This window comes from Nansenia antarctica (genome assembly GCF_963989245.1).
Source record: "Nansenia antarctica genome assembly, chromosome: 15".
NCBI lineage: Eukaryota > Metazoa > Chordata > Actinopteri > Argentiniformes > Microstomatidae > Nansenia > Nansenia antarctica.
In genome coordinates this window covers 20,531,489-20,559,240 of record NC_137685.1, presented here as the reverse complement: position 1 = coordinate 20,559,240, position 27,752 = coordinate 20,531,489, and the positions used below count along the sequence as shown (strand labels likewise).

Genomic DNA, 27,752 nt, shown 5'->3' with positions numbered 1-27,752 from the left:
GGGTGAAAAAGGGATAAAAATCTGAAAAACAAAATTTTAGAGAATGTATCTTAAATCCGTGCCATTCAAATTACCATGTAACAACATTGTTTTATACCAATTTATGAATCCTTTAGGGTTAATCAAGGGTTTGGGTGCGTCTTCTATAATCTTAGATACGTCAGATAACGTTAATGGTTTGTACAGAACTTTCTCTTCTATATTTAGCAACGGTGCCTGCACCTGGACCACGCTGCATGTCACAGCCTGCTCAGCCCGTAATTTTATGGGAGAGACACTCTCTTCCTCCCGTTTCTTGCTAGGCCTATCATGTTCCTGCTTTCTGACAATATTACCAGGCCATTGTTTAGACATTATTAACCATGCTTGATAGACTTCTTTCATGTAATCGGTATCCCATGTTGGATCTCTAATTGTTTTGTTTGATATCAAATATTTGTCAATAATCTTCAGTTTATTCTTTTCAAAACTCCCGATACTTGGGAAATTATCGTCACTCCATTCCGCAATCTTTGTTAGAAATGGTTCTGCATAGAATGGTCCTAATTTATGTAAAATCCATCCTTTTGGTGTCACTGTATTAGTGTATTTTATCGGAATATCAATTATATGTGGATCAATTTTCAATAGTTTCTTAATGGCTTTCCTTTCTGCCCGTGGTAGATCTCTCTCAGATTTTTATTTCAAGGTTCGTTTATCACAATTTACCGTCCTAGAAGTTTGATTACCCATTTTTTTCATTAATTAAAATGCACACAATGTTAGTAAAAGGGAATTATTTTATCTAAATTGTCTTGTTAGAGCTTTATAGTTACACAATTCGTGTTCATTACTTCTTGTATACTTTAATTCAGTCTGTTGTATTGCGTTTCATCAAGGTCATTTAAATCCACTTCTCATCTATTCTATCCTGTCTCAATTAGTCAATCTTGTCACTCAAATCTGTTACGCTTTAACATTTAACACAAATACCATATCTGTTCAAATTCTTATCGTCCTACAACTGTCTTTTTACCGCTGTCCTTTATTCCTTCATTATTCTATTTCTTTACAGAATATACCCACATTGCTTGACCTCTTATAAAACACTTTTCTTTAATCACACCTTAATTTACATACCATAACCACTTACGTGTTAATACCTTATTCATTTAACCGTCTTAATCAACATTCTACTTCTGCATAGTTTCAAATCCTGTGCTATAACACAATACCTTATTTCTGTACCTTACAGATAAACATAACTTTGTTGACTCAAGCGTGATCTGCAGTTCACCTTATTTCCTGTCAAATACCTCAATATAAGATCTGTACTGTAACCCTGTCCACAGTATTACCATTACTTGTTTAAATAAAAACCCACGGAATGCCCAATTCCGTTGAATCAATTCTTCTATGAATTAATCAATATCCAGTTTCAGTATATCTCCTCCAGAGTGACACCTAGCAGCTCTGTCCTTTTATAACGTATTATCCTATATGTGAATTAATGACCTTCATGTTTATCAACAGCAGTACTCAAACTTAGTTTAATATTAGTCCTTTAACTTTCAATTTAGTTATTATCCCCCATCATCACATCCATCCCATTTTCTCCTTTTAAGGAAAAAAATTACAGGTTTTTTGTACAGCTGGGAAGACAGTCAATATGGTTAGACATTTCCTACCTTTTGAAGCTGATCCTGTTCGAAAGCGCCAATTGATAATAGATGATTCTCTGATGATGGGCGGAGGCCAAGATTTGTTGATTCCCCAAAGTAATTAATTAAAGCTTGCTCAAAGTAGACAATTAAGATACAAGTTTATTCACGGCGCCAGGTGTGTTCAGTCGCAGGCACAGACAGAGAACGCACACAGAATGACATTCACAGTGCCTCCTTATAATCTAGATTCCTGCTGACACAGGAATCAGCTGTACCTTGCAAATCATTATTCTCCTGTCAAACATGTTGTTTACACTAAAGTTAGATGTACGTTCGGCTCGTCTCCATCCCATAACGGGTTGGTCGTCATGGCAATTCAGTTACCTGACTCTGGTCAGCTGACTGGCCGGTCCTAAATATACTGACCTATTGACCCAGTCTCTCCCCTGGCCCCTTAGTCAGGTTTCCCTGCTGCAAGGTATACTGGCCCCACTAGCCGTGGTCTAAATCTGGCTCCGGTCCAGTTACAGAGAAAAGCATGGTCCGTTTGTGCATGACAGAGACAGAGAGAGGTTTGCTCAATCTCAACAGTTTAGATATTACAACTTGATTATAATTACCAATGATACAGTATTTAGAATTTACCTATGCACAATGGAAAAACACATCCTATCAACAGGTGAATAGTAGCAGGGTTTCAGGGTTTTTCCTGCATAGAGAATTATGAGGCGGCCGCCTCCGTCATATTTCTTGCCGCCTCCAGCTCTCGTCAAAACTCTGACGGTCGTATTTTCGACAAGCGTTGCACTCGGTGGATTTCTGTCATTTCTAACTGCAATTGCGGCACTGCGCCCATGTGGTGGCAGGGGCGCTATTTAACCTTAACCCTGGTGGCGCTGTGCTGCAAATAGGCTTAGCTTTGGTGTTTGCTAGCGGAGACAAAACAAGGAACCAGCCAGCAACATGTGGAGCCCTGGGCTTGCACACTCGTCACTTTGTCAACTGTCAGAATAGTCTTTTAGGTCGAAACGTTATTTCATATCAAAAATCCTGAAAGTCACATTAGTTGGCTTGCTGTTCCATTATCCAGAATGACAAGTTGAGCCTATACTAGCGTTAGTCAGTGCTCCTTTTAATGTATTATTTGCAAAATGAGCAGTTTTGAAGTCTGTCAGGGGTTTCAATTGCTGAAAAGTTGTATTAATCAGACAGTCAACAATAGGTTTTGGAATTTTTATTTTTTTATTTTATTAAAAGATTTAACCTTTATTTAACCAGGCAAACATGTAAGAACAAATTCTTATTTGCAAATGCAGCCTGACCAAAAAGCAGTGGCTCTTTGGGGGGGGGGGGGGGGGGATGACATGGTACTACTGTCATTAACAAGGACTAACAAACCTTCTCTGTCATAACCTCATTTTGTGGCAGGAAAACCCCTGAGTAGACGTTTTTGATGACGCGACCAAACAGTGCAATGCTGTTCTTATTTATTTATTTATTTCCAGTTATTGTGCTTTGTTGGTATAGCCTAATGTCTGCTGGAGTGTTCAATAAAAGTGATCAATAGTGAAATGAAAAACTGCCGGTACGCATTCGGTATTCGGACAAATGTTTCCTTAAATTCAGCTTCGGCCAAGACATTTCAATTGGGTGCATCCCTAATTTAAATGACACAGTTCTATCAAGGATGGAATATTACAGTTTTCCATTACAGGTATCCTAACACTCTGAACACTTCATGTTCCCACAGCGTGTGCAGACTCCAGAGATGTGGTGTTACTTCTGGCACTGCTGAGTCTATGGAAGCAGCACTTGTTCTCATGTTGTTTCTAATCCTGTATATGTTCCTATTCTTACAGGAGAGAGCTCCAACCCAGACTCAGACATGGAGCCCAGCTCCTCCGCATCAGGAAGCCATAAACAACACAGACGGAGGAGGAGGAGCTCAAGACAGAAGAATCACCACTGTTTAGATTGCAGTGAGAGTTTCATTTGTCCAACTCACCTTAAATCACAACCACAGACTCAAGGAGGACAGAAGACTCACTCTTGTCTTCAGTGTGGAAAGAGATTTGGTTATATGAGCAACCTAAAGAGTCACCAGAGAATACACACAGGAGAGAAGCCGTTCTGCTGCTCCCAGTGTGGGAAGGGTTTCAGTAAGGCAGGAAACCTAAAGAGACACCAGAGAATACACACAGGAGAGAAGCCATTCTACTGCTCCCAGTGTGGGCAGAGTTTCAGTGAGGCAGGAAACCTAAAGAGTCACCAGAGAATACACACAGGAGAGAAGCCATTCTGCTGCTCCCAGTGTGGGAAGGGTTTCAGTCAGGCAGGAGACCTAAAGAGACACCAGAGAATACACACAGGAGAGAAGCCATTCTGCTGCTCCCAGTGTGGGAAGAGTTTCAGTCGGGCAGATGAACTAAAGAGCCATCAGAGAATACACACAGGAGAGAAGCCATTCTGCTGCTCCCAGTGTGGGAAGGGTTTCAGTCAGGCAGGAGACCTAAAGACACACCAGAGAATACACACAGGAGAGAAGCACACAGGAGAGAAGCCATATCACTGCTCCCAGTGTGGGCAGAGTTTCCGTAAGGCAGGAAACCTAAAGAGTCACCAGAGAATACACACAGGAGAGAAGCCGTTCTGCTGCTCCCAGTGTGGGAAGGGTTTCAGTCATGCAGGTGACCTAAAGAAACACCAGAGAATACACACAGGAGAGAAGCCATTCTGCTGCTCCCAGTGTGGGAAGGGTTTCAGTCAGGCAGGAGACCTAAAGACACACCAGAGAATACACACAGGAGAGAAGCCATTCTGCTGCTCCCAGTGTGGGAAGAGTTTCAGTCAGGCAGGATCCCTAAAGAGCCATCAGAGAATACACACAGGAGAGAAGCCATAGCACTGCTCCCAGTGTGGGCAGAGTTTCAGTCAGGCAGGACACTTAAAGAGCCATCAGAGAATACACACAGGAGAGAAGCCGTTCTGCTGCTCCCAGTGTGGGCAGGGTTTCAGTCAGGCAGGATCCCTAAAGAAACACCAGAGAACACACACACACTAGTTAACACGACTGCTCCCAGTGTGGGAGGAGTTTAAAGGAGGCAGGAGCCCTAAAGAAGAAGGGGGGGTCTGCTGGCTGCACCATCATATACTGTATGGATATGTACTTGTTGATCGGATCAGGGAGAAGGTTGTGTCATGATATGAGCCTTTTCTAGATTATTTTCTCTCAATGTCTCCCGTCCTCTCCTCCTACCCTCCCTTCCTCTCCCTCCTTCCTCCCCCCTCCTCTCTATTTTACAATGTTCATACATTATAATATTATAACAGTTCTATCTTTTTGTACTCTTTTTCTTCATTATTATTCATTTAATTTCACTGAATTACTTTTTAATACTTGAATATTTCTTTCTTTTTGCTTTGAAAACTGATATCCTGTGTTAGACTACCTGTCGTACCACCCCACACCAGTAGGGTACCACCATAAGTGTTGGGCTTGAGTTACCTGGCGAAGCTTCAGTTTTTCTTTCTAGAAATTAGTTTGTCTTGGTAACAGTGGAGTCTGGTACTTTGCACAATAAAATGCTGAGAATTATACAGTTAACTGTGTCTGCTTGTTATTTCATGTCCCTCTCTGACATCGATTAAAGTTCGTTGCTGTAGAGCGCCATCTACTGGTGACAGTGTTGAACCTGTCTGCATGTGGCTCCTGTGATTAAATAAATGGCTGTGTTCGGAATAGCATACTAGCATACTACTCATACTAGATATGACGTAGATTTTGAGTATCTAGTACGTTCCGAACGTACAGTATGCGAGATTTGAGTATGCGAGAAATTTAGTAGGCGAGCAGTTATTTCCGGGAAATTTGAAGTCGGTTTTGATGGACACTATCTCGTCTCCTATTTCCCTAAATGCATTTCACGTCCAGAATTGCAGAGTTGCGTCCAGGGTTGCCAGATGGGGCGGGTCACCGCCGAATTGGCTACTTGATTTTGAGGTTATAGAAAGTTTAGGCTGTAAATTGTCAATCCCATCTGGCAACCCTGTGCGCTTTCAGCCTCGTCAAACTGCGTCATACAAACTTGTCATACAGCTGTTGTTTACATCGTCCGATAGCCTGGGGACCGAAAGCTTGCAATAAACATTGTTTTTTGCACATATTTGAGTGTGCAGATGCTGCTTTTTTGCACTCTATTTGATACTCTTCAGCTGCAGCACCCCAGCTAAGTCTGATCACGGATGAGCGGTGGTATTTTCACTATACTTGGAATTAACATGATGAAATGCATTCTTAGACATGACTACATCGTCATGATTACAAATATGCCACTTGAAATGCATGAAATCCAAGTTTATTTGTGTATTTGACTGTTTGTAGCCCAATCACGAATGATCCCAGTATTGTAGCTTCAGACGGACAAGTTGGTTGTAGTGCTTGTGTGACGGGGTGTATCTTTGCATGAATCACTCTCAGCTGGATGGCTCACGTTAATTTATTCTGTAGAAAACATACAGTGCATCAATTTGTGGACACGGTTGCAGGGTCATCAGGCTAGATTCCAGTCAGTGTTTTCAGATGAACTGAGCATACAGTAGTCACTCATACTACACAAATTATAACAATAATATGAAACAAAAATACAAAATGTGTAGACTACATAAATCCTCACTTGTGTGATCGTATAGTGGTATTTGAACAGTCAAACAATCAATTATATATATATTAACAATAACAATACAATGCATAGAAAAACAGCGCAACTGGAATACACGCATGCACACCACGTGCAACACATGGCTGCAACCTGACTGCTAGGTTAGCTGCGAGAGTGGTGCAAACTAGCGAGATGGAAAACCCAACCTCCTACAATACGGTCTACTAACTTTGGCAGAACAACAGACATACAATAGCACAACAATAATAATATTACCTGTAGAAAACATACAGTGCATCAATTTGTGGACACGGTTGCAGGGTCATCAGGCTAGATTCTAAAATGATGTTACACACGGACATTCACGTTAGCGCCATCATTGTTAACAACAGAAAACTCACATTAACAAACTTGTGATATGTTCCAAACTAAAATACTATAAATGGGGAAACTCAAAACAGCTATCTTACTTATCAACATTCAAATAAAACATAGGTACATTGATAATCTCTCAAACGATATTCGATCTCAGACCCTGTAGAAAACGTGACCTACCCAGTCAATGTTTTCAGATGAACTGAGCAGGATCATGTTGCGTCCCGCGCTATGCACTGTACAGCTGTATTTACATTAAACCCCTAGAGGGCGCAGTTTAGCTCTATTTTAGCTATAATTGAACTGTACTTTCTACTCCGTTACACTTGCCCACGATATGTTATTGCTCATATATATTTATTTTAATCATGTTATTTTACCAACTGTTAAGACAACAATATAGTAAGCTAGTAAGCTAGTAGCAGTATGCCGAGCAGTGTCGACATCGATGGGGGTCTCCAATCGACTCCATTCAAAGTGATTTACGATCCCGCCCCTCTCTCCTGTCCGGACACATTTGAATTTTCACCGTAAGCCCCGGTAAAGCGACGTTATTAACCCGCAAAGAGTGTGCCCCGGGCACCGTATTTGTCCGTGAATAACACCGGCTAGGAAGGTGGTAAAAACACAATACTACTTTGCTAACTTCACCATACGGTCATTTTGAGCCATCAACCACCCCGCTGGCACCCCGGGAAGTTATGTTTCGAACCCCGAGAGCATGCATAAATGTCTATCCGGAAAGAGTACACTCTCCTCGGCCGCTGCACGCGCCTCTCCTCGGTAACGCGGAGGAACGAAAAGCTTACAGCACCGTGTATTCCCAGGCGGTCTCCCATCCAGGTACTAACACGGCCCAACCCTGCTTAGCTTCCGAGGTCGGACGAGATCGGGCGTATTTATTTATTTATTTTTCTTTTATTATCAAAAATACATTTCACAGATAATTTTTTCAGTTGGTTATTTACATTATTCACAAAACACATACAGATACGATACGTAAATAACACAGTGAGACATGACAGACAGCACAACACAAAATGTGGGACAGACATAGAATAGACAAAAGACGACAACAAAAAAGACCAAGTAGCATACCAGGTCTTATCTATGCCTGGCAGCCCTTGGTAAAATCATAAAATCAACATAACAAATAAACCATACGCAAAATAATCCAAACAAAGAAACAATAAAGAATGCTGCAACAAATAAAGAAATGATAAAACAATAAAGAATGATAAAGCAAAAGATACGACACATAAAAAACACTGTGATTCATGACAGACAGCGCAAAAAGTGGGACAGACACAACCCTAACCCTAACCCTAAACCTAAACCTAAACCAGAATAGACAAAACCAACATGAGACCAAGTAGCATACCAGGTCTTATCTATGCCTGGCAGCCCTTGGTCAACTCAGAAAAATCATAAAACAAACATAAACACTGACTCAAAACCAAACACAGATACTAATCACCCAGTAAATCCATGTATATCCCTTTTGTTTTCACATCCTCAAACTTGACCTCTAAACCTTTCCTTTCTACCCTTAATTCTACCATCCTTTTTTCCTCACCTGCCTCTCCCTGTCCTAACATTAAAGTTTTCCATTCCCTGCTTATACTGTCCCTAATTCTATTATACACTCCTGCAATCCCACCTATTCTTATATCCCTATTCACTGCCCTTATTCCCTGCACTATCTCCTGCTCTGTTTTGAAATTGTTCTCTGACACTAAGGGCCGGTTTCACAGACAAGGCTTAAGCCTAGTCCTAGACTAAAAAACATCTTCAATGGAGATTTTACATTGAAAGTGTGATTTAGTCCAGGACTAGGCTTAAGCCTTGTCTCTGAAACCGGCCCTAAATCTTTTACCTGTCTAAACCCTGCCTGTTCAAAGTGCTTACTAACTATCATCTTGCTATTATACTTTATCTTCGGGTTAAAAAAGATGGGCTGATTTAAAACCTCATCTTTCCCTACACACTTGTACCTTACCTGCTCTAAATATTTCCCCCATGCCTCAAACACCTCTCTATAAAACAGTGACATTCCCTCATACCGTGGTTTATTAAAAACCATTAAAAGACCATTCACACCACACCCCCCATACCTGTGCAAATAATCCTCAAAGAAACCCATCCAACAATATTCATCCCTACCATACAAAAACTTTTTCACAATTTTGACCCTAAGTGCCCTTTTCTTCACCTCTATATCTATCAATTTTAACCCCCCATTCTTATAACTATTTATTAACACCCTGTGCCTAATTAGTGCCTGCTTGCTATCCCACAAAAAACTATTTATCACCCCATTCAATTCTTTCGTGACCCACAAAGGTAAATCTAGTGCACTTAAAACATGGTTCACCTTTGATAGGATCAGGCAGTTTATTACCGTCACCTTCCCCCTTAGTTTCAGTTTTCTCCTTCTCCATGAATTCAGTGTTTGTTTCACCCTGTTCAAAATCCCTGTCCATGTTACATCCCTTGCTTCTTTTTCATTCACACCCACATTCACTCCTAGCACTTTTATCATTCCTTTTGCCACTTTCAAAGGTAAATCGCATTCACTCATGTCTACACTCCCTACACACAGTATTTCTGACTTCTCTACATTCATTTTGGCCCCTGATGCTTTCCCATATACTTCTAATAACTTGACTACTCTCTTCACACTATCTACGTCCCTAACTGTTATGTTTGTGTCGTCTGCATACTGATGTATTAAACTCCTCCCACCCCCTGGAATGTGTATACCCTGAATGTGTCTGTCTGATTTTAACATCGTCGCCAGTGGCTCTGCTGTAATGCTATACAGCAGACTGGACAACGGACAACCCTGCCTAACTGATCTTTCTAAACTAAAACTATCTGTCAAAACTCCACTACACTTTACCCTACTCTTTGCACAACTATACAGTAACCTAATCCACTGAACTATCCTCTCCCCAAAACCAAACTTCTCTAACGTCCTAAACATAAACTCATGCTCTACTCTATCAAAAGCTTTATTGAAATCTACACTCAACACTATCCCTCCCTCTTCCTTCATGTGTTTCACTGTATCCCTGACTGACCCTATTGTATCCGCTATATCTCTCCCTGGTATGCTATACGCCTGAGTCGATGACACTATGGACCCTACTACTGACTTAATCCTATTGGCTAAAATCTTCGCTAACACTTTGTAATCTGTATTCAATAAACTAATCCCTCTGTAATTCCCTAACTGTAACTTACTACCCTTCTTGTATAATAAAGTAATTAACCCTGTTGCCATCGACTCACTAACCTTCTCTACCCTTTCCATTTCCTTATAAACCCTCAACAAAATCTTACTAAGCACTGCACTAAAACACTTGTAGAATTCACCTGGTAAGCCATCAGAGCCCGGGCTTTTGCCATTATTTGAGCTCTGAATGGCTAAGTTGACCTCCCCCTCTGATAAATCCCTATCACACCCTTCCCTGTCACTATCCGCTAACCTATGCTCAACTGTCCCCAAAACTTCTCCTACACTGTCATTGTCTACACTACCTTTTTTGAATAAATTATCATAATACTCCTGCACTGTCTCCAAAACCCAAGATCGCTGTACCCCGTGAATTTGTGTTGTATATACCCTATTTCCTTTTCTATCCCCTCTGACACTAAACATAAATCAATTCTACTCTGCTTCAAAACCCCACTAACTACCTGTCTTCTCGAAAACTCTCTCTTACTTGTGTTCCTAACTCTCCACACATCTATTACATTTCTCTGCTCTATCATTTCTAATAACCCCCTCCTAGCTGAATCTGTCTTAAAACTATCTACTCTATAAACATCCATCTTAGTGCAAAATACATTAAAGTCACCCACCAAAATACAATTCCCTGTGCAGTGCAAACCCAGTTCTACAAAAAAATCCCTCTTTTCAACCTCTCTATTTGGTGCATACACATTGATTAATCTAAACATAACATTATTTATATTAAATTCTATCCCTATTACTCTACCCTTCCCGTCATTCAAAACCTCTCTTACATTATCTACCCTATTCTCTTTAATTAATATTGCTACCCCACATGATTTGTTTGTCCCATTATTTGCAAACAGCATACCCCTCCATTTCCCCTTGATTTCTGTCATTTTGGTGTCTGTCCACTTTGTCTCCTGCAGTATCAGAAAATCAGATGTGAAAGTCACCAGCACCTCCTCCAGCTTCTCCATATTGTTGAGCCCATTGATGTTTATGGAGGAAAGCGTGACCATTGAAAACAAGTGTAGGAGGATAAACATGTTTACTACCATTTTACTTTTATTTCTTGTTTCCCTCCGCTTTCTGCTGCTTTGACTTGCGCTTTAGTTTCCCCTCTAACAGCGCCCTCTTCCTCCCTCCCACTATCGTCAACAGCTCAGACTCGTCTTGCTCCCCGCACCCATCGTCACTGACACTTGTTAACATCTTTTCAGATGTTTTCGGGGGGGGGCTTACGGATACGGCCCCTCGCCATTCCGACTCGTTGTTCATGGGGGTTCCCTCCTTTGATTTGTTGCCTGCCTCTTGTGCTTCTGTCGGGCGCACGACTCTCGGGGGCAAAGGCTCTTGTTGGGAACCTCTCCCCCCGGTCGTCTGTGCGCTCCCTTGCAACTCCGATGCCTGGGTTACCCCCATAAAGCTGTCGAGGCTCGACCCCATGCCCCCCCCCCCCCCGACCACCTCGTACTCTGAGTTTCTGACACAGTCTGAGCTGTCAACGATACTCCCTCCTCCATCCCCTCTTCCTCCTCTCCCTCGCTCTTCTCTTCCTCTTCTCCCTCTCCCTTCTCTCCCTCTCCCTTCTCTTCCTCTTCCCCCTTTCCCCCCTTCCCTTCTTCCTCCCTCTGTCTAAAAACAGTGGATGGACTCGTCACTACTTCCTCTTCCTCCCTACACTTACATTGGGATTCCAGGTCCCCACACCCCCTGCACTTGTTTTCAAAAGTCGCGCATTCCCTCGCATAATGCCCGCTGAGCCCACACCTTCTGCACCTGAACTCGGGACATTCCCGTAGGATGTGCCCTGGCTGCAGACACATCCTACACACCTTCACCTGTCTGTCATGAATCACCCGAAAGAAATCAGACCCATTGTCCGTCTCGAACTTGGACGAGTACGGCAGTGACTTAACAACATCATTGAATTTCACCTTAACAAAACGTGTACCTTCGCAAATGCTGGTCCCCGGCCACATCCTCCTCTTTATCGGGGAGACCGCTTGCACCCCCCAGTCCGATAGTTTCCGTAAAATGTCCCCGTCTTTGGTGTAGACCGGCAGCCCGATGAAGGAAACCACCATCTCGTCCCCGCACAGCTCCCTCGCCATGACCCTCGTCTCCTTGATCTTGAAGCCGTCGAGCAGCCTCTCTTTCCCCTTTGGATGGCTCATCGTGACTTCGTATTTGTTTAATCTGATGTAGCGACAGCCCACGACGAGCCCGCACACCTCCTTCGTCGCCCGGAGCAGCGCCATCATCGTCACCTTCTCCTCGCCGACCAGCTCCACCGCCACCGTCAACTCCTTGCTGTAGGCCGGCTCCTCTCTCTCCTCTCTCCTCTCTCCCTCTCTCTCCTCTCTCTCCGCATTCGCCCTCGCTTCCGCCGCCTGCTTCTTCCTCGCTATTCTCTCTCTCTCCTCTCTCTCTCCATCTCTCCCTCTCTGTCTCTCCATCTCCTCTCTCTTTCTCTCCTTCTTTCGCCATGCCGGTGTCCGTTTTCTTAGTCGTGTCGTCTGTCGTTCCGAGTTCTTTTACCATGTTTGAGCCGTCCGTGTACAAACAAAACGAAAAAACAAAAATATCCCCCCTAACAGCAAGCTGCTGGGGGAATAAACTCTTACACACTGACTCTCCTTTCACTCACACAAACTACGCAAATATTCAAACACCAAACTCTCATGCACACAATCATTTTCAAAACGCTCCCGCTGCTATCCCGCTCTACGACAGGTCGTATTCAGGCTAGTATGGCCGTGAGCAACAGGACCATGACCCTAAGCATCCATATGCCTGTGCCTGGAGCACTCTTGTTCATGGAACTTTATTATATAAGCACTCTATTTGTGGGTAGACTATGCACAAGGTGTCCTGGATGAAGGGAGAAGTTAAAATCGCTCTGAGAGCGCCGGAGCGCACACTGGGTGCAACGTCATAAAGGGACCAGGTAATTTGATTGGACAAGAGGCATTCCATGAGTGCTGATCATATTTCCAGGGCGAATTTACGAACGCAGCTAGCGAACAGAAGGCGCAAAAAATCGTCAGATCAGATATATAAACGTGTTATTTTGGTAAACTGGACACATTTTGGGAATATATGTGGTTACTTTCTCGCCTGAAAACATATTAAAACTTCATAAAATGACATGTTAACACTTGTAAAGCCAAAATTACATATTTTAGCTAATGGAGGTTTAAAATGGAGGTTTAAATTCGCCGCTCCCGGCGGATGCATAATGGTCGGCTGGTTTTCGGATACTACTATACTACAGTATTATTATGAATTTAGTAGGTAGTATGCAGTATATACTCATTGAGTATGCTAGTACGCTATTCCGAACACAGCCAATGTTTATCGGAGGAGAGAGGATGTGATGTCACCATGCCCTGAGCACTTCCTGTGCCCCCCTGAGACCACGCCCACCACTTCCTTATCATCTGTTGATGTTACCTCGATGGCGTTACCATGGAGATGTAATCTGTCAGAATATATCGACATTTATCCTCAAACTGACTCTAATCAAAGTATGGTTGCTTGCCTCTACCATGGAGAGGCTTCTATCACGCATGTCTGTGTTTTGATGTTTTCTGTTTCTAAATTTGGGCTGGGGTAGGTCGGAAGGACTTAGAGAGGTTGAAGATGCTTTTGACACTCGTTTCTAGGTGATGGGGATTAGTACCGCTCTCCCGCTGGTCTGCGCTAGAGAGGGTCACTAGTTTAAAGACTTCTGCCAGAGAGTCCAAATGTTAGTTCCTGTAAGGGGTGTCCATACTGTCCAATGAATCAGATCTTGGTAGGTGTGAAAGTCCTGTGGGGGGATTTGGGGGATGTGGCTAAGTTTCTCAATGGAGTTGTTTGGGTTGTTGAGTCTGGTTTTATGGTTATGAGGTAAATGGACAGAGTAGTTAATTTTAGGGACTAGGATTGTTTCCATTACTTAATTAGCAAATAAAGTAAATTAAACTATTAGAAAGTAAGCTTTACTTACCTATTATTGTGAATATATTTTTTTAAAGGTTGAAAAAGGCCAGGAAAATATGTTTTTAATTGATTTTTGTGGACAGAAATGTCTAAGCTAATTCTTGTGGGAAGGTCTGGAATCGGTGGAATCTAAGTAATTGGGACTTTACTAGGCCTCTGAAGGTGTGGGGAGGATGGAAACTAGTTCGGTGGAGGAGGGAATGGGTATCAGTGTCCTTAAAAAACACTTTAATATCCAGTTTACCTGTTAGGGGGAAATTATTTCCTTTGAAGGTTGTGGTGTCTAGGAAATCAATGGAGTTAAAATCAAGGCTATGTTTGAGGGTAATGGATTTGTGGTGGGAATTTAGTATATTAGTGAATTCCTTGAATTCTTCCCTGTAGTAAGGCCAAATGCCCCAGATGTCGTCTAAGTACCGGAGGTAGTAAGATGGTTTGAGGGGGCAGAGGGGGAGGATGGTCCTTTCCCATTCTGCCATATAGATGTCTGCCAGGGCTGGGGCAAATTTTTTGCCCATGGCTACTCCCTTGATCTGCAAGTAGGTTTGGCCATTGAAGTTGAAATCATTTTTGGTAAGTGCTATTTCCAGGAGTCTCATAATTTGAAAGTCCGGTCGACCCACTACCGGATTCTCCAATAGGCATTTGCGGACTGACTCTAACCCTGGTGCAGTTTCGATGTTAGTATATAGGCTGTCTACGTCCATTGAAAAGAGTAGGTCATTGGGGCCCAACTGGGCTGATTTAACTTTGGCTATGAAGTCGTAAGTGTCTTTAACATAGCTAGAGTGAAGAGTAGCTAGGGGGTTAAGGAAATGATCAATATATTCTGAAATACCATAGGTCTCGCTGCCGCAGTCTGAGACTATGGGTCTGCCCGCTGGTATCTCAAGGGGCTTAGGCCACGAGGAAGGGGGTTTATGGATTTTAGGGAGGAGGTAAAAGCATCTGGCTTGTGGATCTACCTCACCGGCCAGGTAGCGTATTTGTTTGTCATTAATGTGGCCTGTGCCGTGTAATTCTGACAGTATGTCAAAGATTTCTAAGGCAGTGTTGGGGAAGATAGGTGCCGCTAGTTTTGTGTAATATTGTGGTAAATTTAATTGTCTTTCGGCTTCAGTGATGTATTGGTCTCTGTCCAAAACGACGACCACTGAGCCTTTATCTGCCGGTTTGATGATTATGTGTGGGTCATTTTGGAGTAATTTGAGGGCTGAGACTTCTTCTGGTAGTAGGTTGGGGGTTTCCCGGAGAAGGGGCATGGAGGAGATGGCTTCGTCATCCGCTTGCCTCAGACAGGATAGTAAATGGGGGAGTTGGGTGTAGGAAGGTTCCCAGGTGGATTTGGGTAGGAACCGGGGGATCTCTACTGTGTTTTCGGGGTCTTTATCAAAGAAGGCTATTAATTCTAGACGCCTGTGGTAGGAGAGAGCCTCCGTTTGTAATCGCGTGCGAGACCTCTTGGTTAAGTCGAGGGTGGGGATAAAGGAGAGGCCCCTTTTGAGTAGGGAAATTTGGGCTGGGGTAGGTCGGAAGGACTTAGAGAGGTTGAAGATGCTTTTGACACTCGTTTCTAGGTGATGGGGATTAGTACCGCTCTCCCGCTGGTCTGCGCTAGAGAGGGTCACTAGTTTAAAGACTTCTGCCAGAGAGTCCAAATGTTAGTTCCTGTAAGGGGTGTCCAATGAATCAGATCTTGGTAGGTGTGAAAGTCCTGTGGGGGGATTTGGGGGATGTGGCTAAGTTTCTCAATGGAGTTGTTTAGGTTGTTGAGTCTGGTTTTATGGTTATGAGGTAAATGGACAGAGTAGTTAATTTTAGGGACTAGGATTGTTTCCATTACTTAATTAGCAAATAAAGTAAATTATTAAACTATTAGAAAGTAAGCTTTACTTACCTATTATTGTGAATATATTTTTTTCAAAGTTGAAAAAGGCCAGGAAAATATGTTTTTAATCGATTTTTGTGGACAGAAATGTCTAAGCTAATTCTTGTGGGAAGGTCTGGAAGAAAGGGATGCTGCATGGCCTCCAGAGTGACAAATTCAAACACTGCTATTGGTTCCTTATGGCCCTGCCTCTTTTTCTAAGTATTGCATCATAACTGGGGATGCATTGTGTGAATGTAAAAGGCCAATAATGGCTAGAGGCAACAAGGTGCCATAGATGGTTAAAGACAGTCACGAGCACATGTCTATGTGACCACAGCGCTTTGAGTTGCATTTCATGTACGAAAGGCGCTATATAAATAAAGCTTTACTTACTTTACTTACTTACACAGTCGTGACCACATACTGGCGCAAAGTGCTGCACGAGGCAAGAGACCAGCCTTAGCTAGCTAACTAACAACCACTTTGTACTTCATACATTAGCTAATAGAGTCATCGTTGCTTCTGTAGTCTACAGTTAAAATGCATTGCTTTAGATGTATTAATTACTAACTGGCTAATATTATTGAACATTTAAACATCGCGTTAGAACAGGCGGCCTGTCTAAACTAGCTCGCTAAAATCACAACTGGTGGCAACTGGACTTGAAACCATCTCATGTGGCTCAATTAAAAGCTTATATTCTTTAATTACTTTGACAGTGATTATCTGGCAGCATGTAAGGTCATAAACATCGTGTAGCTAGCTCTATTTCCTCACAGAACGCCTTAGATGTACTTACATAGAAGTGACTTCTTTCAAATCTGATCAACTGTCTGCGATACGAATTGTATCAGGTCATTTGTAGGGCTTCTCACCCCTGAGTATCACTGCGCACGTCATACAATTCTCGTGTCATTCATTGGTTCACAGAATACTGAATTCTATAAATATGTTATTTATTGAATACACGGGCAGCATTTTCGACTCAAAGGAAGTAAAACAAATGTCTTACTAGACACTGTACACATACTCGTTGTATAGTTATATAGTAGGCTATACAGTTGGGTAGGAGAGAGAACTATATCTTGGTAGTGTAATGGCGCAGTAATCACTACGACCACGGACATTTCGGGGAGAGCTCTCTACCTCCCCTTTTCATAATAGTCACATGCGATTTGCTCCAATCTAAAATATGTCCACTAGTTGGTATAGTCCGGTTAATATGTGAAAAAATAGTTCACTTTTTCATAAAAGCACAACACTTGGTACACTTGTACAGTTTGGGCATTGAACTTGAACATGAACATTTTCAGACGTGGAGCACTCGCAAAAACTCCTCCTAGTGGCCATGGCGGGCATTTTCCTTTCCGCCATAGCCCAATTGTGTATTTTGCTTCATATCTCCTCAACCAAACATGATAACTTAACACTGAACAAATGATGTCTACCCCCATGTTTTGAAGGTCAAGGATTACAATGATACCATATACAACATCATAAAATGTTCTGGTGAATAGTTAGTGGTGAAATCAGTGACGTTGTGACTGAGAATGATTAAAATGAAATCGCAGTATCTGAGAATATGCATATTCAATTTTCATAATATATTTCATATAATAATTTATTTACTATAGTTCTCTAAGTCCAGAATTGTCTATTAGGCTATGAATGTAGGTATTTCAGTTGTTGCAGCTTACTTGGAAAGTGTTGACAGAGTGGATGTGGTGTGGGACTGTTATGAAGCAAACAGCTTAAAGTCCCAGACAAGACAGAAGCGAGGAACGGGCACAAGAACAAGAGTGGATGGAAAAAACAAGATACCAATGTATGATGTATTATGTATTATGTATTAAGATGTACAGTAGCATTAAACTAGAAGACATGTTTTGATGCTGCTTATGATTGCATTCCGTAGTCCCTCTCTGGTCCGTCTCATCAACATCATTTGTTTTGATGTAGCCAAGATCAATGGGAAATGCCTGTTTTTGTGGAAAAGCACATAACAGAGCTGAACATGGATTCTGGATGGACATACTGCATCTAATTTCCTCTGGATGTTCAAAGGGGAAAGTGAAATGTGTGGTTACTTTGCCCCAGAAATTGATGTTCTGAAGTCAATGTTGTGCTTGTATGAAAGATATGATTTGAATTCACTATGTTGGCTGATAAGGATAATGGAAGGAAGTTTAGACAGTAAAACTACATATATGTTACCTATGGTTGCCAGCCAATGCCCTCTTACTACTGAGTCAACTCTCTTTATTTGTGACAACCAGACTAGTGCAGAACACAAGAGGCAGATGGAGAGTAAAACCCAAAGCTGGGTGTATTTATTGATTCCGGGGAATAGGGGCAGAGCTTCTATAGTGAAGCAGGCAGATCAGGAGGGTCAGCAAGCAGGGCAGGTAGGTAGAGAGGGCAGGCAGGCAGGGCAGGGCAGTGCAGGCAGAGAGGGCAGGCAAGTTCACTCCAAAGTGCTCTTCAGGTAGCTGCTCCCCTCTCACAGGTAGTAGAGGAAGTCATCCAGGTTCATGTTGGGCTCTCTGTGGATGCTCTGTCCCACCAGGAAAGCAAGCTTGTGGGCATACTGGCAGGGTGCAGGCACTCGGATGATCCCCTGAAATAATTGGGGGAGACAAAATCAACGACAATTTATGCATCAAAAAACAACTTGCATGCCTGAAATGGGAAAACCATATGTAAATACAGTATGTTTGATTTCATAACCAATATGGATACATCAGTAGGTTTAAGATGTGTTTCAATGTGAACTACACCCTGTTCATGCCTGCATTTGAATTACTGACCAAGAGAATAGTTTAAGCAGACCTTTACCCTGTAATTTTGTGCATTTGTTGTTTTCATTATTCTAAAGTAGACATATCCACACACAAAGAATCATGTTATAAAACAATCTCTGAGTAAAATTATATCTCGCTTTGAATGCCCTGATGTTCCAAACTCCCAAGATCCCCCCCTCTCTCCCCGTCACAACAGACCTCACGTTTTGATGGCTATGATGCAGCTGCACACGAAATAATGAAAGTTCGGGTAAACCTCCCCTTTAAAACTACTACTGGTAAGACAACCCAGCATACCTGCCAGTTGAAGTACATGTGGCAGAGTTTGTAGGTCAGTCGCTGCATGTGGTCAGGCTTCAGTCCACTGCTGTCATACACCACATTGTAGTGGGTTGGGGAGACGCTTCCCTGTCTAACAGCTTGGCTGACAATGAAGAAGTCGTACCTGAAAATGGGAAATTGCAACTGTAGCCACCGTTTTAAGACTGGATAAAGCAGACATAGCACATCTCTGAAAAAACAACATATTTTCTGAATTGCGTATTGAATCGATACCATTCTGGGCGGGTGACCTCAGTGTCGATGACTGTTCCAGGGGGTGGGTTGGCCATCTTGCCGCCAATTTGGGCAAAGAACCTGGAACTGACCCGCTTCTTCACAACCACCACTGTGAGTTTGGGTCTAGGAGGGGAAGAGAGAAAATACGATCAGAATGATTGGTGATTGAATGTGTTAAAGGGAACCCTGGTTATTAAGACTGTGCCCCACCCAAACATTTTAGCACCAGCCGCCACTGCGTCTTACCATCCGAGAGGAGGAACGGGAGTCTCCGTTCCCACACTAGCAGGCTCAGGAACAGCTTCTTCTTCCCTGCAACTGTTCCTCTGCTGAACCCCCCACCCTCCCTCCACCCCCCAACAAGAGGAACATGATCTCCCAGTATCAGTGTACCCCCCCCATACCTCTACTGGCTGCACACTCAGGACTTCAATTGAACTTTTTTGCACTATACTGCTTGTTTATACATACTGTATTTATTATGGTAATAATTATTGGTCTCCAATTATACAACTTACATGACATGTAACATACCACGAGACCTATTGCCCTTGTTCAGCTGTACATATCATATTGATATTCATCTCATGTACTATATATTATACAAATTTATTAGTATAGCCTACTGTAATACCTTACACTGTAATATCATGCACTGTCTATAATATCATGTCTTTTGCACTATGCCACTATTTGCACTTTCTGGTTAGATGCCAAACTACACTTCGTTGTCTCAGTACTCTGTACAATGCAATGACAATAAAGTTGAATCTGATCTAATCTTATGTTGCAGAACGCACACATAAGGTTAGTAGTAACTGTTGGACTCTATGTTGTAACAGTGCCCTCTAGTGGGAGGAGGTAGTCTCAGTTGTGAATGAACCCAATTTATACCATCAATTATATAATTTTTTAGATCTTTTCAAACAACCAAGTCATGATACACACATGATCAAATGTATGAGCCACACGATGTAGCCAAAAGAACACACATCTTGCGTCATGCAATTGAATGTATGGCTCAGGGAGGCTGGTGGAGGTAGACATCGGAGGACGGGCTCAATGTAATGTATGGGATGGAATCAGAAGGAACCATTCCCTATTCCGTTCCATGCATTTCAATGAGCCCCATCCTCCGATGTCTACCTCCACCAGCCTCCACTGCTATGGTTATATGACTTCGTTTTGTAGGTCATTCAAGTTCATGTACAGATATTACTGACGGGAAAGGCATCTTGGTATTACCATGATGGGATTACTCTAGTAGAGAACACAGGGATTACATTGAAGGCCAGAGAAGGATAGATGAGAAGGTAGTGTATGCTCCCTGCATGCAAACTCCAAAGATGAAGAGCTCCATTGTGCTGGTATTGATCCATTATATTTTAGTAAGAGAGGAATATGAAGCAGATGGAGATTGGATGGTTGGAGGTTGATCAATGGGGGACATAAAATGGGATTGAACCATGAAGCGTGTACTGTGTTGTTAGTAAAACAATCAAAGCAGGTGCATATACACTTTACAGTGAATAATGTATGTTTACGTGGAATGTGTAATTGTATGTAAAATAATGTTGTTTTTTCTTCCTTCTCTCCCTCTTCCCCCTCCCTCTAAAATCACTCCTTTCTCCTTCCCCTCTTCACACTCCTCCATCTTCCATCTTCCTCTCATTTCCGACTGTCTCTCTGTCTCTCTGTCTCTCTGTCTCTCTGTCTCTCTGTCTCTCTGTCTCTCTGTCTCTCTTCCTCCCCTTTGTTTCTCCCCCTAATTCTCATCATTATCCTACTCATCCTAAACAACATCCTTCTACCCTCCTCCCCTCCTCCCCTCTCCCCCCCCCACTCCCCCTTCTCCCCTCCTCCCCTCTCCCACCTCTCCCCCCTCCCCTACTGCTCTCCTCCCCTCTCCCACCTCTCCCCTACTCCCCTACTCACCCTACTCCCCCTCCTACCCTCTCTCCCCTCTCCCCCCTCCCCTCCTCCCCCCCCCCCCTCCCCTCCTCCAGAGTGTTCCCACCCCGGGGCCAGGGCTCAGGCGGAGGACAGGCTGCTGAACACTCTCTTCAGCCGCTACAACAAGCTAGCGCGGCCCGTGGCTAACACCACTGACGTGGTCAGCGTACGCTTCGGCCTGTCCATCGCTCAGCTCATCGACGTGGTGAGGGACAATGACCCTTTGATTTCACTCCTGTGATATTGACATTTACACTTTTTTGACAGACACCTTTATTCAAAGCAACTTACAACAAATATATTTGTCTAAGTAAGTGAAACGTCTATCAGTCATCACAAGAAAAAGTAATCTATGCTAGGACAGAGGTCGCAGGTCGCAATTAGCTAGCTATGTTTTCTGTCTCACACTTTATCTGATTCAGTCAGATGGGGGTGGCATACTATGCTAGGCTGGCAGAATATAGTGTAACCGCATTATAAGTAATGAAATGCTTGACATAAACTATACAACAGGGTCAATAACTGGGGAAGGTTAATCCACAATGCATTTTCTTATTCACACTTAGTGTGTATTATCATCATAGCATAGTAGCCTATGTATATCAGGCTATAATTAGGTGGTACCTTCCAGGCCCGTGGTCCTAGGGTACTTCGTAATATCATAGCTTAGTATATCATGTGTTCAACTTGGCCCATATTAGGTGAGTGGTCTACCCCCCTGTCTGTCAATCTCACCCCATATATGGTTATGGGGGCATATCTGTAGGAACACGCCCCATTGCCGTTTGCGGTTATATACAGTATATATATGTATATTATTATTATTTATTTTTATTTTTATTGATATGTGATATGATGCATGATCATCATACTAGAGATACAGATGACTTTAAGACAGGGGGAGACTGGTGGAGGTAGAAATCGGTGGACGTGCTCAGTGAGTGTAATGCATGAAACATGTGTTGATACTGTTCCTGAATCCGTTCCATGCATTCCAATGAGCCCGTCCTCCGACTTCTACCTCCACCAGCCTCCCCTGCTTCAGGGATCCTACGTTCCCTTACTATAATGAATTGGTGTGGTGCTAATAGTATAGTATGACAGTTGAAACATGTGACCTTTCTTTTCGAGGGGTACCATGAATTTGCACTTTATCAGTCATTTAAGACCGTGATCATACAGTACATATCCCCTTCCAACAGCCAACTCGTGAGCTTAGAATTATAAGGTTCTATCTCCGTTTAGGGTAGTTCAGAGATACTGAGCGTCAAAGTTTTTACATTCCATTATGTTTTGTGAGATGGAACCTTTGTATTTTATGAATTACTAACTCAAAAATGTCAACATTTTAAAAATAACACCACACAGGCATTGATAAACACCTAATGGATCAGATTATGTAAAAAACTAAATTTGGACAAAAATGGAGATAGAACCTTATAATTCTAACGTCACGAACTCTGTCTCATTGTTCTTTTTCTCCAAGGACGAGAAAAATCAAATGATGACCACAAATGTCTGGGTGAAACAAGTGAGTATCTCTCCATCGAATCATTATGGATACTGTCGACAATAGGGTTAGGGTTAGGGTTAGTAGTTTTTGGGCAGCGATTTGGTGTCGAGGGGTCTGTTTGTTGCCATACTGTAACTGTTGGTTCTGCTCTTTCAGGAGTGGTACGACTACAAACTGAGGTGGAACCCTAGAGAATATGAAAACATCACGTCCATGAGGATCCCCTCACAGCTCATCTGGAGACCGGACATCGTTCTGTACAACAAGTACGTTTAGGTTTTCACCCCAAAGTGTCATTATTGATACACTATAGCCCCCGACTTCCAGGCTACCCACCACCCTCAAATACATGATAGTATATACATATCAGGGAAGGCTGGTGGAGGTAGCTGATGCCTCAACCAGCCTCCCCTAATAGACATAAACTCCATCTAAATACCCTAAATACAGAATACTGTACATATACATTCCATCCACATACTAACCATGGAGTTAAGAAACTCTACCTCTCCATCTATAGTACAGTGGATTGTGTACATAGCCTTTATTTATGTAAACCAGCTCCTTACCTTCTTGTGATTTTTTTCTTTTTCTAAAAGTTTTTTTTCTTCCCCTAACAACAGGGGAGCCACCCCTCCTAAATTTCGTTGTTTGGTACCTGTACTGCAGCAATGACAATAAAGTCCATTCATTCATTCATCTGCATGCAATCTCACTCCAATCGAATCGTGCTTGTAGCTTGAATGTACAGTACATGTCGTGAGCTTAGAATTATAAGGTTCTATCTCCGTTTAGGGTAGTTCAGAGATATTGAGCGTCAAAGTTTTTACATTCCATTATGTTTTGTGAGATGAAACCTTTGTATTTTATTAATTACTGACCAAAAAAATAACACCACACAGGCATTAATAAACACCTAATGGATCAGAGTATGTAAAAAACTAAATTTTGACAAAAATGGAGATTGAACCTTATAATTCTAACGTCACGATGTGTGATTCGTTTGGCTCCTCCCCTCTCTCTCTCCTCTCCAGTGCCGACGGTGACTTCACTGTCACCCACCTGACGAAGGCCCACCTCTTCCACGACGGCTGGATCAAGTGGGTCCCCCCGGCCATCTCCAAGTCCTCCTGCAGCATCGACGTCACTTTCTTCCCCTTCGACCAGCAGAACTGCACCATGAAGTTCGGCTCGTGGACCTACGACAGAGCCAAGATCGACCTGGTCAGCATGGCTAGCAATGTGGACCAGGTGAGTGGCCAGGACGTTGAGGACACATTGTCTGTTATGGGTAAATATGAACGGAATGCCTTTCTCATTTCTCATCTCTCTCTCTCTCTCTCTCTCTCTCTCTCTCTCTCTCTCTCTCTCTCTCTCTTGCTTTCTTTCTCTTTTGTTCTCTCTCTCTCTTTCCCTCCCTCCCTTCCTCTCTCTCCCTCTCTCCCTGCCCTCTTTTCTGGGACCGCAGATGAACTACTGGGAGAGTGGAGAGTGGGTGCTCGTCAGCGCCGTGGCCAACTACAACATCAAGAAGTACGAGTGTTGCCACGAGGTCTACTCCGACATCACCTACTCCTTCCTCATCCGGAGGCTCCCTCTCTTCTACACCATCAACCTCATCGTCCCCTGCCTCCTCATCTCCTGCCTGACCGTCCTGGTCTTCTACCTGCCCTCCGACTGCGGGGAGAAGATCACCCTGTGCATCTCTGTCCTCCTCTCCCTGACCGTCTTCCTCCTCCTCATCACCGAGATCATCCCCTCCACCTCGCTGGTCATCCCGCTGATCGGCGAGTACCTCCTCTTCCCCATGATCTTCGTCACCCTCTCCATCATCATCACCATCTTCGTGCTGAACGTGCACCACCGCTCGCCCCGCACGCACACCACGCCGCGCTGGGTCCGCGCCATCTTCCTCGACATCGTGCCCGGCGTCCTGTGCATAAGGCGTCCTCCGGCCGTGGTCAAAGAGGTCAACGGCGGGAAGCTCGTGGAGATGATGCGCACCAGGGTCGGACGCGGCGGCGGCGGGGGACGGGACGGCGTCTGGGGCGGTGGTGTGTGTTCTGGGCCCGGGGACGGGGCCGGGGACGAGCCCTACTTCTCCCCCTCCACCTCCTCCTCCGCCACCTCCCCCCAGGGCGCCCCCCAGGACAGCTTGGCCCGTTCGTCCTCTCTCTCCCTGGGTCGGCGCACGGAGACGGAGGCCCCCCTGGTGGGGCTACCGCAGCAGCAGAAGCCTCTGGGTCTGGGCGGGTCACTCTCCTCCAGCCACAGCCAGTACACCATCCTCCTGGAGGAACCCCCACCACCCCCCCACTCCTCCTCCTTCTCTTCCACCCGGCCAGGCTGCTCCACACCGCCTCCTCCTCCTCCTCCCCTCCACCCCCACCTCCATCGCCCCAGGGAAAAGCACCACCACCCCCACCACCACCACCACCACCACCACTGCCAGGCCAGGCCGAAGCCCCGTTCCCTCAGTGTGCAGTATGGCCTGGGAGAGAGAGAGAGGCCCCAGCGCTCTGTCCGCGGTCGCTCTCGCAGCATCCAGTACTGCAGCCTGCACGAGGAGGCGTCCAAGGTAATGCATGGATGCTGGTTGCAGGACCCCAGTTTAGAGGTGTGTGCGTGTGTGTGTGTGTGTGTGTGCGTGTGTGTGTGTGTGTGTGTGTGTGTATGTGTTGGAGGGTCAGCAAAGGCACAAGACAAATATCAGCTTGTCCCCCCAAAAATCAAAAATGCTCATTCTAATCTATTCAATTCTATTTTCATTGTATTCCATCGCAGAGCTTGAATGGTAAAAGCCTCAGTAAGCCACAGCCTCTCTCCCAGAACCAGCCCCACCCCCTGGGGGAGGAGAGGAGGCAGAGCCCCCTAGCCTAGCACTGTGGTAATTTCACCTGTTACTTGCCGACGCAAACTAAACTATACACCTGCGTCCTGCTTCCGTTATATGCCGGCTGAAAATAATATAGAGCCCAATAATTTTTACTGTCTGTATGAAATGTGTATTTAATGATTGACCATCTATGTCACACACACACACACACTCACACACTCACACACTCACACACACACACACACACACACACACACACACACACACACACACACAAATACCATAAATGATGCCAGTGAGCTCATGATGTGGCTACCTTTTTCAAGGTCACATGACCACTACACAACAACACACTACAACAGAGTTAAAACCGGTACACATAATAAGGAAACATTATGATCATAATAACAGAACTAATAATAATCAACATTGTCTTGGCTAATTCTCTGACTGGATTGAGACACTGATGTATTGTTGTGTCCGTTGCCTTCCAGGTCAAGCAGGAGTGGAAGTATGTCGCCATGGTGATCGACCGCATCTTCCTCTGTGTGTTCATCCTGGTGTGCATCCTGGGGACCGTCGGCCTCTTCCTGCCTCCCTGGCTGGCTGGAATGATCTAGAAACTCCATTCCTTTACTCAGGACTCAAGTTGTAAAAGACAATCAGGGGGGATGGTGGATTTTATCATATGGGGACAATTTTAGCATCCCCACAGTGTCAGTGACTTGGTAAAAATGTCATTGCATGTGTGCGTGCCCCCTCCCTCGCCCACAGTGTTTTACTCAATATGCGCAAAACTAAATGTTGAAATAGCAGTAATACCACGTTCATTGATAAAATGACATAAGGGATAGAAAGGGGGGATGGCAGTTTTAGAAGGGGGATGATTTTGACTGTTTTTATTTAGGGGGGCCATGCCACCCCCCCTCAACTTGAGTGCTGCCTTTCCTTATCTCTTTGTCTCCTACTGTTCTTCTGCACTGACCTTATAGACCTGGGGCCTCATTCATAACGGGTGCTTAGATCAAATGTTGATCTTACCCGTGTCGTACGTAGAAAACCACGTCAACGTAGTGATTTATACAATTTCAACGTGAGTCAATTTGATCGTGGAAACGATCGTAGCTCGACGTCGAGTATTCAACTTGCTTACCCACATTACCTACTGGTTATGCGGAGTTATTACAGGCATGTGAGCCGCACTGCCTAGTGTAATTCATGCAAGTGGCTCGTAATAAAATTAACGATGTTGTTATCAGCCGAGAAAATGAGTTTAATTCAAGATTTAAAAGGAACTGATGTTTCTGATTGTATTTCAGTCTTCCTTTATATCCCTCCGGAGCTGTCTATCTCCCCTTCAACATGCCTAGCGTTCCACAACGGACCTTGCCCGGCCAAGCTCTAAATTATACTGGATTTTCTCCGGTGTCAGGGAGTGAGCAGCCATATAAGAATAAGACCACCTGATAAGAATAAGACCATTATATTATTACAGTATAAGCAGCACTCGAGTTGAGGGGGGATGGCATCCCCCCTGAAATAAAAACAGTCAAAATCACCCCCCTCTTTCCATACTTAATGTCATTTTATCAATGAACGTGGTATTACTGGTGTAATACGTCGGGTAGTGGTGTAATACGTCGGGGTAGTGGTGGTCTAGTGGATAGTGAGTTGGACTTGGGATCGGAAGGTTGTGAGTTCAAATCCCGCCTGAAGCCACACCACTACTAGTGTGCCCTTGCGTAAGGCACTTAGCCCTCAGTTACTCCAGGGGGAATGTCCCTGTAATTCGTAATTGTAAGTCGCTTTGGATAAAAGCGTCTGCTAAATGGCAAAATTATTAATTTTATGATTACTGCTATTTCAAGGTGCGAGGGGGCACGCACACATGCAATGACAGTTACTGACACTGAAGTCACTGGCGAGGGGATGCTAAAATTGTCCTCTTATAAAATCCACCACCTCCCCTGATTTTCTTTTACAACTTGAGTAGAGTATAAGCATGTGCCTGTGTGCCTGGTTAGTTGTCATGATCAAACGTTACAAATGCAACTTACAGAGAAGCCACCCTTCTCTGCCCTCTCCCACTTCCAGACGAACGCCTACCCTATATTATAGCACTTGTCTTAATTCAGCCGCTATAATTCAGCCTCTATCACAGGGTGTTAATACAAACCTCATTCACCTGTGTTCATTTTTACCTGCGTTGGTATTTATAGAAGGAAGCACGTACGCAACTTTAAACCATCTCAGCCCGTTTTATAAATAATGCTTACGTCCGTTTAGAAAACTGTGCTTACGTGAAAGTCAAAGATGA

At 43.8% G+C, this 27,752-nt stretch overlaps 1 protein-coding gene across 1 annotated transcript; it reads left to right on the top strand.

Moving 5' to 3' along the window:
- Window positions 1-14,771: 14,771 nt before the first annotated feature.
- On the top strand, window positions 14,772-26,055 carry LOC308171229 (neuronal acetylcholine receptor subunit alpha-4-like; the record flags this gene model as incomplete). The annotated part of the gene is made up of 8 exons (XM_080546072.1): window positions 14,772-14,787; window positions 21,140-21,291; window positions 22,573-22,617; window positions 22,756-22,865; window positions 23,634-23,850; window positions 24,068-24,757; window positions 25,085-25,177; window positions 25,930-26,055. 8 exons carry the CDS (start codon window positions 14,772-14,774, stop codon window positions 26,053-26,055), a joined length of 1,449 nt encoding a protein of 482 aa, XP_080402198.1.
- Between the last annotated feature and the right edge of the window lie 1,697 nt (window positions 26,056-27,752).